This window comes from Arvicola amphibius, chromosome 2, assembly GCF_903992535.2.
Source record: "Arvicola amphibius chromosome 2, mArvAmp1.2, whole genome shotgun sequence".
Classification (NCBI taxonomy): domain Eukaryota; kingdom Metazoa; phylum Chordata; class Mammalia; order Rodentia; family Cricetidae; genus Arvicola; species Arvicola amphibius.
Window position 1 is genome coordinate 148,212,842 of NC_052048.2, and position 12,494 is coordinate 148,225,335.

Genomic DNA, 12,494 nt, shown 5'->3' on the forward strand with positions numbered 1-12,494 from the left:
TCCTACCGGTACCACAACTGTCATTTTTATTTAAACCACCACATTTGCCATTACAGATTCCATTTCAGAGGGAAAATTACCTCTTTACTTATTTTGAAAATCGTAGAAGCTATATAATTTTAAAAACATATTTTCATGTGTTCCATCTAAAATGGGTGTTTGTATGTTTCGTAAGTCATTTTGGAGGGAAAGGATCTTCCAGAGATGAATGGGGTGAAAGATGGAGCGCTAGACAACATTTGTTTAAAAGGCCTTAAATGTTAAACTTCAGAATTGAGTATTTCTTTGCTGTGCTGTAGATAATTTTAGGGATTTTTTTCTCATTTACTCATTTAGAGTATTTGTGTTGGCACATGGGTACCATTGTACATGTGTGGAGGTCAGGTGGTTCTTTCCTTCTACGATGTGGGCTACTGAACTTAGGTCATCTTGTTTGGCAGTGATGACCCTTAGCCTCTGAGCCATTTGCCTGACTTTTTGTGGATTTTTTTTTAGCTATCGAAAAATGCAGAATTGGTAAGATAACTTGGAAGAGAGGCAGATATAGGTACTCCGTGAAAGAGAAGCCACGCAGTGAAATGTTTCAGGTGATTGTACTAGGAATAGAATGGAAACATTTCTGTGTGAGATAACTCCATGCAAAGAACTGGCAAAATGTATTTTACTACTATAATAAGTTCAATAGGACCAATCAAATGTCATTTAAAGTTTTTAGCTCCAAATGCCAGGAGATCATTTCTTTAACCAAATCTTGAAGATTTATGGAGCTGGCGGTGATGCCTTTAGTCCCAGCACTTGGGAGGCAGGGGCAGGGGCGCGGGGGGCGCGGGGGGCGGGGGGGCAGGGGCATCTCTGTGAGTTTGAGGCCAGACTGGTCTACAGAGCTAGTTCCAGGACAGCTAGAGAAACCCCGTCTTGAAAAACCACCAAAATCAATCAATCAGTCATGGAATGTCTAGTCCCACTTAGCATTTTTAAAAAAGCAATAGGATTTTATATTTCTTGAAATTAAGAAAGTGTGTGTGTGTGTGTGTGTGTGTGTATGGGTCTGTGTGTATGGGTCTGTGTGTATGGGTCTGTGTGTATATACCATGGGTAGCCAGCCACAAAGACCAGAAGAGTGCATCAGGTTGTATGGAGCTAGAATTAACAGGCAGTTTTGAGATGCCTGATATGTGTGCTGGGAACTGAACTCAGGTCCTAGAAGAACATGAAACACTCTTATCTGCTGAGCCATCTCGCCAGTCCACATTTCTAAATAGTTTATGGTCTCTATCATAAAAATAGAGGGGGAAAGTAGAACTCATTTATTAGTATTTGCTGTAGATAGAGAAAGGAATAGAACCCTGTTCTCTAAACTGGTAACATTTTGAGCCAGCTAATTTCTTGGCAGGGGTCCTTTTGTGCATTATAGGGTGTTTTGTAGTACCACCCAGACTCTACTGGCTAGGAGGGGGAAGTTTTTCCACACCATATTGAAGCAATAAATGATACTTCAGATATTTCCTGGGGGGACAGCCACTTCCACTATTAAGAATCACCATTGAATAAGGGCCACTAAATATACGTCGAGAGAGTGCTCTGCATGTAATCAAATATATATATACATATATATATATACATTATATATAATGCATATAAATTATATATATAACACATATATATTACATAAATGAACTGTCAGCTTTTGGTCGCGAATTATAAAAATAAAACTGTGTTGTCTGTTGCAGTTAATGAATAAGATGTCCATTGAGCAGCTCTTTCAGATTTCAATTTAATTATTTTTCTGTTGGTTATTGAACCCAGGCTGGGCCTTGTACATGTTAGATAAGTTCTCTACCACTAAATTGTATGGCCTGTTCTAATCTTCTGTCCTAGATCATTATACTGATAATTGAGATTGGGCAATATTCCTAACCCTGGCTGACTTGTAGCTTGTATAGTTAGACCAGGCTGACCTCAAACTCTTAGAGATCCAACTGAGGGCTGGGGTTAAAGGTATGAACTAGCAGGCTTGGCCACTTACATAAACTGTTTGTTGTTTGTTTGTTTTGTTTTTCCTTTTAAATTTACTTAACCTTTTATTATAGTTGATTTAGTTCTGTGTTTCTATGTGTGCACGTACACATGTATGAGTCATGGCGCACTTAATGGAGGTCAGAACAGTTTGCAGTAGTTGTTTACTCCTTTCACTATGTAGGTCCCAAGTCAGGGTTGGAGGCAAACACCTTTACTCACCGAATCATCTTCTGGCCCAATTACTTGATCTTTTAGTAAAATTTAAATTTCACTAAGTATAGAATATAACTTTTTTTTGAAAGCCTGAACTTTGTAAAGAGCTTGTTAGGAATTTAAAAGCCACCAATGGATACAGAAAAAGTCTTGGAAAGGTATTTCAAGGAGAGCAAAATCCTGAATCAGTACTTTCAAACTTAAGATATTTATTAGCTTGGTTCTGTCCTCACATTTAGGCTTTAAGGAAAAGATATTTTATATTTATTACTTGATGTACTATTATGCTGGAGAAAGCTTAAATTTTATTTGTTATAATTTTCAAGTGTGCTTTACATGTAAGTGTTTAAATGTGAGCTTTAAAAGGCAGAAGCAAGTGGATCTTTGTGAGTTCGCGCCCAGCCTGATCTACAAGAGCTAGTTCCAGGACAGGCACCAAAGCTACACAGAAAAGCCCTGTCTAAAAAATCAAAGAAAACAAAACAAACAAACAAAAAATCAACATTTATCGGTTGTGGTGGTGCCTACTACACATTTTAGTAATTAGGAAGACGAGACAGGACAATCAGGTGTCGAAAGACAACTAAACAAAAATTTTAGTATTTAATTTTATGCATTATTATTATTATTGTTATTATTATTATTATTTTCTTTTTTTTGATGTAGGCCTCGAAGTAGAGGAAAATCTACAGTGGAAGATGAGGACAGCATGGATGGACTGGAGACAACAGAAGCAGAAAATATTGTGGAAACAGGTACTGGATCTTAATGAGAGTTTTGACAAAAGTACACAATAATTTGTACTTCCCATACCATTTGTATAGAAATGTTGTGTGTTAACAATTGTCTTCCATCTGTTTTGATGTCTACTGATAGAGTGAAAAAACAGGTCTCTTAGTTTTCCCCTTGAATCCTTATTTAGTTTGAATCATTTTGTGTATATGAATGTCTTTTATGAAAGCAAAACTCCAACTTTCTGAAAGAAACTCCTTGTTCTGTAGACCAGGCTGGCCTTGAGACCCACCTGCCTCTGCCTCTGGAGTGCTGGGTTTAAAGATGTGTGTCATTATGTCCAGCTCATCAAAAAAATTTTTTAAATGACATTTTCAACATGATTATTTTATAAACAGTGTCATCCATTAATCTTAATGTACCCATCAGTATTCTTTTTGGGTATTATCTTACTGAGTGAAGATTTAGCACCATTTCTATGTTATTCTGTTTTTTTTTTTTTTTCCTTGTAAGTTTTGATGCTCTGTTTAATACCTTGACTTTTTGACTTCCTGATTTTTTTTTCTAAAATTTTCCTCTTAGTTACACATTCTTAGAGTGCACACATTACCCTTGTCATTGTGCCAGTTACTGGGACAATTGTGATTCATTTTCAACGTCCCAGGTCAGGCTTTAGGTGCTACCTCTTTTTTTTTTTTTTTTTACCCCAACCACACTTTTTTTTTGTATTAAAATATATACCACACAGTATTTCATGTATTCAAACCTATAGCCCAGTGATCTTATTAACGAGCTTGTTACCTTTCTAGCTCCAAGTCTTGCCTTGCCTTTTCTTTTCTTTTCTTTTCTCTTCTTTTCTTTTCTTTCATTATGTAACTCTGGGTAGCCTGGAGTTCACTTTTTATACTGCTCTGGCCTCCAACTCTTTTTAAAGAGATCCACCTGCCTCTGCCTCCTGAGGGTTAGGATCAAAGGCATGTACCACCACTAGTGGCTATTGTCATTTTCTTGATGCACTTTAAACTCTTCCACCAAACCCATGTTTTGCATTTTTTAACTGATCATGGGTGTAGGAAACAGATAATTTGCTGATTGGCTTTAAAGTTGTAACCTCAGATCTCAAGCGAGTCAAGATTATTCCTTTTACTCAAGATTGCTCCATTTACTAAACCTAGAAATTTTTTTCCCAGTAATTGAGGATGATTATTTCACTCAATACCACCTCCTTCCAAGCTTCTAGTGCTTCATTTTAGTTCTCATTTTTTATTATTCTAGTGGGGTGGGGGGAGGAGTTTCACACCCTTCATCAGGTGTGTTCCCCATGTTTGCTTTTCTGCCCACATACTTTGTTTCTAATCCTGTGTTAAGTACTTTCTCAGAGTGCTGCAGAACTCATTGCTTTTTGGAAAGAATAGTTTTGAGGTCCATCTTTAATATTTCCTGCCCCTAGATAGAAATTCAGCAACTTTTTGGGTACTTCCAGCCTTTTTCAGCTAAGGAAAATAGTATTAGAGGGAGAGGAACCCATAGGTTGTAAGCATGAATATCACAGTTGTTTCAGTTGAGACATAATTATGTTGATCTTTGTCTTGTTTAGTAAGACATTAACTGTCAGAAGAGATAGTATATACATGTGAGTTGATATTCATTGAAGCTCACCTCTAAATAGTTAGCAAGCTAGCTTGCTTATTTACTTTTTTATCTGAGACAGGTGTGTCTCGCTAGTTGTCCTGAAACTCTGTGTAGCCTCAAACTCAGGGATCCACCTGCCCCTGTCTTTTGAGTGCTGGGATTAAAGTTATGTGTTACCATGCCTGGAAGAAATTAGTTTTTCTTCGCATCTGTATCTACTCATATACATATTATCCCTCCCTCCTTCCTATATGTCCTTCCCAAGCCCCAGTAACCATGATTCTATTGTTTGTTTGTTGTTTGGTTTTTGAGACTTTTAGCTTCTGTGAGACTCTTAGCTTCTGTATTAAAATGAGATGTAATGTTTGTCTTTCTGTTTTTGACTTATAGAGTATATAAGTTCATATAGTATTGTCCATTTCCACATTTCTGTAGATGGAATAATTTTTTTTCCCTGAGGCATGGTCTAGCTCTGTAGTATAGGTTAGCTTAAAATCACTATAAAGCCAAGGGTGGCCTCAGACTTGTGATCCTTTTGGTTTCCCATCTTGAGATCTGGGTACAGCTATGCATAGTATCATGCCTGGCTAATTTAATTTTATTGAAAAAAGGTTTTATTTTATGTGTACAGGTGTTTTGCCTGTCTGCATGTTTTGAGTACCAGTGCAGCACCCGTGGAGTCCAAAGAGGGTATTGGATTTCCTGGAACTGGAGTTAGAGATGCTTGTGACCTGTTGTATAGGTGTTAGGAACTGAACCTAAGTCTTCTGCAAGAGCAGCCTGTTCTTTTAACCACTGAATCTTCTCTCCAGCTCCTTATTTTTATTCTTAATTGTATAATATTCCTTTAATATGTCCACTTTTTTCATCTGTTCATTCATTGACTCTGGCTGATTTGTGTTTGGCTGTTTGTGGATATCATTAACATACCAATACAGATACCTTTTCTATGTACTGATTTCATTTGGATATATACCCAGTAGTGGAATTGCTGGGTTATATGGTTGGTCTATTTATAATTAGGTTGGTTCATGTATTTATTTACTGTTTGGGATGCAGGATTTTGCTAGGCAACTCTTAAAGGGGTCAAGTGACTTTTGGTGTCTCCTCCCAAGTGTTGGAACTATAGGCATATGGCACCTTCTCATGCCCCCCTCCATTTTGTTTTTTTGATACAGGGTTTCTCTGTGTAGTTTTGGTTTACCTGGAATTCAATGAGATCAGAGATTTGCCCGACTCTGCCTCCTGAATGCTGGGATTAAAGGCATGCATCACCACCACCTGGCCATTGGTTTCCCTTCCCCTCCGCTCTCCTTCACCCCCTTCCCAGAACATTCCATAACTGAACTAGTTTTTAGAAAGATTTATTTATTTTTATTTTATATGTGTGAGTATTTTGCCTGCATGTATGTAAGTGCACCTTGTACATGCCTGGTGCCCCCTGGAGTCAAAAGGTGTTAGATTCCCTAGAATTGGAGTAAAAGTTTGTTGTGAGCCTCCCTGTGGGTTCTGGGTATTGATTCCTAGTCCCCTGAAGAGCACCAATCTTCTTAATGGCTGAGCCATTTTTCCATTTCATAACTGAGCTAATTTTCATTTTCACCATTAGTGTATGAGATGAGGCCAGTCCTTTATCTTATCAGTCTTTATTATTATTTTTTAAAATAATTACTTGAAGGAGGATGAGATGCCATCTTGTGGTTTTGGTTTTCATTTCTGTAATATTTTCTTAGATGCTCTTTGTACCTCATACCTCACCCTCTTCTTTCTCTGCTTTTGAGTTGAGTTCCTTACATATGCTGGAAGTTTATCACTTGTTAGTGATTAATTTGTATGTTACTTCCCATTCTTCAGGTTGTTTGTTCTGTTGATTATTTCCTTTGCTGGACAGATGTTTGAAGTGTTCGTCTAATTATTCTTTATCAATAAAAACTCAGGCATCAGATATCGTGGTAAGAACTTGAAGAATCAGAGAAGTAGAGAAGCCATCAGTCCCCTCCAACCTTTCTCCAAAAGGGGCCGACTTTCCATCTCCACTCTGTCTTACTACTTCCTCTTCTGTCTACAGCCCTCCAAACCTCTGTGGTTAATTGTGGTTGGCTAGTGGCTAGCTTAGCCCTCTGACTCCAAGCAAGTTTTATTTGTCAGAACACGATTAAAATATCACACAACAGTGTTTCTTTGTTTGAAATCTTACTTTTCAATTTTTGTTTTAGTTGCCTGTGGTTTTTTTTTTTTGGGGGGGGGGGTCATGTCTAAGAATGTCTTTATGCTGATGGATAGTTATTGAAATTCTTCCACACTTATAATAACTTAACAATTTTGGATTTTATTTGAAGGCTTTGATCCAACTGTACATGTCTAGATTCAGGGAACTATTTACATTTGTTTCTTCTTCATTGCAGAACCACTTTGTTTAACACTACCACTCCCTCCCCGCCCCGTGTGTGTGTGTGTGTGTGTGTGTGTGTGTGTGTGTGTGTGTGTGTGTGTAACTTGTGTTTGTAGCTCATTCTGTCCTGGAATTTAAGGTATTAGTTGTGTCCATCTCAAGCTTTAAATTATAGTCATGTGTCATAACATTGTATTTTAAAGTCAGGTATTATAATGCTTCTAGCTATTCCCCCCCTCCATGTTTCAGTATTATTTTGTTTCTGAAGATGTTCATCCATCCATCCATCCATCCATCCATCCATCCATCCATCCATCCATCCATCCATCCATCCAGGGTCTCATAATATAGCCATGTCTGGCCTGGAGCTCACTGTGTAGACCAGGCTTGGTCAAATTCATAGAGGTACACCTGATTCTGGCTTTAGATTAATGGGATGCACCACCATGCCTGACCTTTCCTTATTATTTTGTGATTAACTTCTAATTTTTTGAAGAATATCATTGGTATTTTGATTGGAAATTACAGTGAATGTGTAAATCATTTGAGCTATGTAGACTTTTTTTTTTTTTAAATTGGGACTACATTTTTCATACAATAAATTCTAAATTTGTTTTTTCCCCCCATTTCTCCTAGCTCCTCCCTGTCTCTCCTCCCTGTCTTTGTCTCCCTAGGAAACAAATAGGCTTCTAAGGAATAATAACAAAATAAAACAAAATACAGTTAGATAAAACAAAAACAACAAATCAGAATAAGACAAAACCACTGAAGAAGAAAAAGCACAAGAAATAAATATAGACACAGAAGACAAGCACATTTGCACACATAGGAATTCCAAAAATACAAAACTGGAAACCATAGTATACATAAAAAGGACCTGTAATGTTGTTTTGAGGTGGTTTTTTTTTTTTTTTTTTTTTTTTTTTTTTTTGTCAGGGGCTCATTATGTAGCTCTGGTTGTTCTGGAATTCGCTATATAGACCAGGCTGGCCTCAAAGTCACAGAGATTCTTCTTCTGCCTCCCAAGTGCTGGGATAAAAGATGTGCTTCACTTTACCCAGCTAAGTACCTATAATGAATGTTTTAAAAAAACAACAAAAGCCCTGATATGTATAATATTAATTTATTAATAGTATATATTCATTAATTAATATTTATTTATTAGGAAAGTTCTATTAGGTTTTCATAAAACTCCTCAAAGGCCTTTAGTTTTAGCTATCCTCCCTGTATTCCTTTCCTCCCTGCTCTTTCTCCTGTGTCTCCCATCCCAATCTCCCCCATCCATTCATAACTATGTAGTCTATTTCCTCATCCTTTGGAGACCCAGCACACCCTACCTCCCCACCCTCATTAGTCCCTTAGACTCTATCTAGCCTCTCTGGATATACAGATTGCAGTTTGCTTATCAATGATTTAACAGCTAGCATCCACATATAAGTGAATGCATTGTCCTTCTGGGGCTGAGTTATCCCACTCAGAATGATTCCTACCTTACATCAAGTTACCTGCAAATTTCACTTTTTTTTTTGTGCAAAAACAACTGAGTAATACTCCATTGTGTAAATGTACCATATTTTCTTTATCCGTTCTTCTGTTGATGGACATCTGGCTTGTTTGCAATTTCTGTCTATTACTAATAGAACAGTAGTGAACATGGTTGAGCACGTGTCTCTGTAGTAGGATATAGCTGCATCTTGAGGTAGATTGATTCCCATCTTCCCCAGGAACCGCCATATTGATTTCCGTAGTTTCTGTATAAGATTGCATTTCCATCAGCGATGGAAGAGTGTTGCCCTTTTATTTATTTTAGCTCTTCTGACTGGTTTAAGATAAAATCTCAAAGTAGTTTTGATATGTGTTTCCTTGATGGCTAAGAATATTGATCATTTCTTTGTTTCTCAGCCTTTTGAGTTTTCTCTTTTGAAAATCCTGTCTAGATCTGTACTCTGTTTTTAAAATTGGGTTACTTATTTTCATTTATTCTGTTCTTCTGTGTTCTTTATGTATTTTGAATATTAGCCCTCTGTCAGATATGTAGTTGATAAAAAATCTTTCCCCATTCTGTAACCTGTCACTTTGTCTGAATGATAGTGACCTTTGCCATTGAGAAGTTTTTCAGTTTGATGAGGTCCTGTTGTTCTTAGTGCCTGTGCTATTAGTGTTGTAGTAAGAAAATCTTTAACGGCTGAGCCATTTCTCCAGCCCTCGTTCACCTACTGAGACGGTGGGACAGATCTAACGGGAGATCACCAAGACCAGTTGGAATGGGACTGATGGAACATGTGATCAAACCGGACTCTTTGAATGTGGCTTGACTGAGAAGCCAAGGACAATGGCGATGGGCTTTGATTCTGCGGCATGGACAGGCTCTGTGTGAGCCTTGTCAGTTTGGATGCTCACCTTCCTGGACCTGGGGGGAGTTGGGAGGACCTTGGACTTACCATAGTGTAGGGAACCCTGCTGGCTCTTTGGCTTGGAGAGGGAGGGAGTGGGGGTATGGGTGGAGGGGAGGGGAGGGAAGTGGGAGGAGGGGAAGAGATGGAAATTTTTAATAAAAAAAGAAAAAATCTAAAAAATAAAAAAAGACAAAAAAAAGTAAGAAAGTCTTTTCCTGTGCCAATGAGTTCAAGGCTATTCCCCTTTCTTTTCTGTCAGATTCAACGTATGTGTTCTTAAGTTGAGATCTTTGATCCATCTGGAGTTGAGTTTTGTGCAGGGTGACAAGTATGCATCTATTTGCATTCTTCTGCATGCAGTCATCTAGTTTGACCAGTACCACTTGTTAAAAATGCTTTTTTCCAGTACGTATTTCTGGCTTCTTTATCAAAAATCAGGTGTCTATAGGTGTACACTTACTTCACTCAATTCCATTGATCAACATGTCTATTTTTGTGCTGTTTTTATTACTCTCAGCTCTGTAGTATAAAATGAGACCAGACATGGAGATATTTTCTGCAGTTCTTTTATTACTCAGGAGTGTTTTTAGCTATTCTGTTTCCTTCCTTCCTTCCTTCCTTCCTTCCTTCCTTCCTCCGTCCCCCCCCCCCCCTCTTTCATTCTTTCTCTGTGTGTTCCCATATGAAATTGAAAATTGTGGTTTCAAGTTCTGTGATGGATTGGATGTGTTGGATTTTGATAAGGATTTCAGTGAATCTGTAGACTACTTTTGGTAGGATGGCCATTTTTTCCTACATTAATCTTACATATCCATGAGCCTTGGCAGATCTTTCCATCCTGATGTTGTCTTCAATTTCTTTCTTCAGTGTCTTAAGGTTTTTTTTTTTTTTTTTTTTTTTTTTATCATAGATGCCTTTTATTTGTTTGATTAGAGTTACCCCAAGATATTTCATATTATTTGTGGCTGTTGTGAAGGGTGATGTTTCCTTGGTTTCTATTTTGGTCTGATTGTCATTTGAATATAGGAAGGCAACTGATTTTTTTTTTTTGTGTGTTAATTTTATATCCAGTTACTTTGCTGAAAGTGTTTATCAGGTGTAGGGAACTTGGTTGAACTTTTAGGGACGGACACACACACACACACACACACAAACACACACACACAACACCACCCCACTCACTCACACTCTTCATCTGCAAATACAAATATTTTGACTTCTCTTCATATTTGTATCCTTTTGATCTCCCTCAGTTTTCTTACTAATCTAGCTAAGACTTCAAGTACTGTGTTCAGTAGGTATGGAGAGAGTGGATAACCTTGTCTTGTGAACATGCTTTGAATTTCTCTTCATTTAGGTTGATGTTGATGAGGTATTTCCCTTGTATCCCTAATTTCTTCAGAGTTTTTGTCATGAAGGGCTGTTGATTTTTATCAAAGGCCCTTTCTGCATCTAATGAGGTTTTTGTCTTTCTGCCTTTTAGTTAGCTTGGCTAAGGGTTTGTTAATTTTACTGGATTTTTCAAAGAACCAACTCTGTTTTCTTGATTCCTTATATTGGTTTTTTTTTTTGTTTGTTTATTTTTAGTTTATTGATTCAGTCTTGAGCTTGATTATTTCTTACCATCTACTCCTTTTTGGTGTCATTTCTTTTTTGTTCTCGATCTTTCAAGTATGCTATTTACTAATATGAGATGTCTGTCTATCCTCTTTTTTAATGTAGGCACGTAATTGTGTTCCATAAGTTGGGGCATGTTGTATTTTGTTTTCATTTAATTCTAGAAAGCTTTTACTTTTTAATCTGTCCTGTCCCATTTTTCATTAAGTAATGAGTTGTTCAGTTTCCATGAGTTTGTCAGCTTTCTCTCCTTTGATACCCAGCTTTAATATGTAGTAGTCAGACGGGATGCTGCATGTGATTTCAGGTTTGTTTGTTACTTAATTTTTAAAAATCTGTTGAGAAGCCAGCCGGCGGTGGTCCACGCCTTTAATCCCAGCACTTGGGAGGCAGAGGCAGGTGTATCTCTCTGAGTTTGAGACCAGCCTGGTCTTACAAGAGCTAGTTCCAGGACAGGCTCCAAAGCTACAGAGAAACCCTGTCTCGAAAACTACCCACTTCCAAAAAAAAAAAATCTGTTGAGACTTGCTCTTGCTTTGTGTCCAAGTATGTGGTCAGTTTTGAAGAAAGTTCTATGAGGTACTGAGAAGGTATATATTCTTTTGTGTTTGGATGAAAAGTTCTGCAAATACTTGTTAGGTCCATTCCATTTCTAATGTTTATTAGCTTCAGCATTTCTTTGTTTAGTTTTTGTGATCTGTCTATTGGTGAGAGTGGGGTATTGAAGTCACCCACTATTACTCTGTGAGGCTCAATATGTGATTTAAGCTGTAGTGCTTTAGTGTTTGGTATATAGATACTAAGAATCGCGACATCAGCCTGGCAGTCATGGCACACGCCTTTAATACCAGCACTTGGGAGGCAGAGGCAGGCGGATCCCTGTGTGTTTGAGGCCAGTATTAGGAGAGCCAGGGCTGTTACACAGAGAAATCCTGCTGTGTAGGGATTGGGTGGGGATGGGGAAGAATTGCAATATTCTTTAGGTGGGTTAAAAGAGTGTGCCACCTTGCCCAGCTTTGAGCTCTATATTGATGTGCTTTTTTTTTTTGGGGGGGGGGATATTGACCTGTTGTGCTTTGTATGCTAATGCTCCCCTGTATGTCTTTTTTAAAAATCAGGGTAATTGAGATCTGACAGAAAGAAATTAGAATTCTTCCTCTTTAGGATTTATAAATAATTTAAAAAGAATTTATATTAGTTTTATTTTAAAAGTTTGTCTCTAGGCTTTTTTTTTTTGACAGAAAAGTCCTTATGATAAACATTTATCTCTTACTATTGGTCTGCAGAGACATTGTTAGGTTCAATTTTAGTAGACTGTATGTTCAGTTTTTCATGAAATTGTTCATAGTCCCTAGTGATCCTTATTGTTTCTGGTGTCAGTTATATAATGTATCTCCTTATGTCATTTATTCCTTTCACATATCTTTTTTTGGGATAGATTTTAGATTCTAACTATGTATATCAATCTAGCCTTATACTTAACCTTTGCCCCA

General features: G+C 37.5%; 1 protein-coding gene across 9 annotated transcripts in view; it reads left to right on the plus strand.

Moving 5' to 3' along the window:
• The window catches only part of Kmt2c (lysine methyltransferase 2C), a 219,907-nt gene that overhangs the window by 46,770 nt on the left and 160,643 nt on the right, over window positions 1-12,494 (plus strand). For 8 of the 9 annotated variants that reach the window (XM_038321056.1, XM_038321060.1, XM_038321059.1 and 5 more), the window contains exon 2: window positions 2,899-2,987. The exons of the other annotated variant lie outside the window; for it this stretch is intronic. In XM_038321056.1, coding sequence (XP_038176984.1) covers window positions 2,899-2,987 — 89 coding nt within the window. The remainder of the gene's footprint in view (window positions 1-2,898; window positions 2,988-12,494) is intronic. 9 annotated transcript variants of the gene reach the window in all.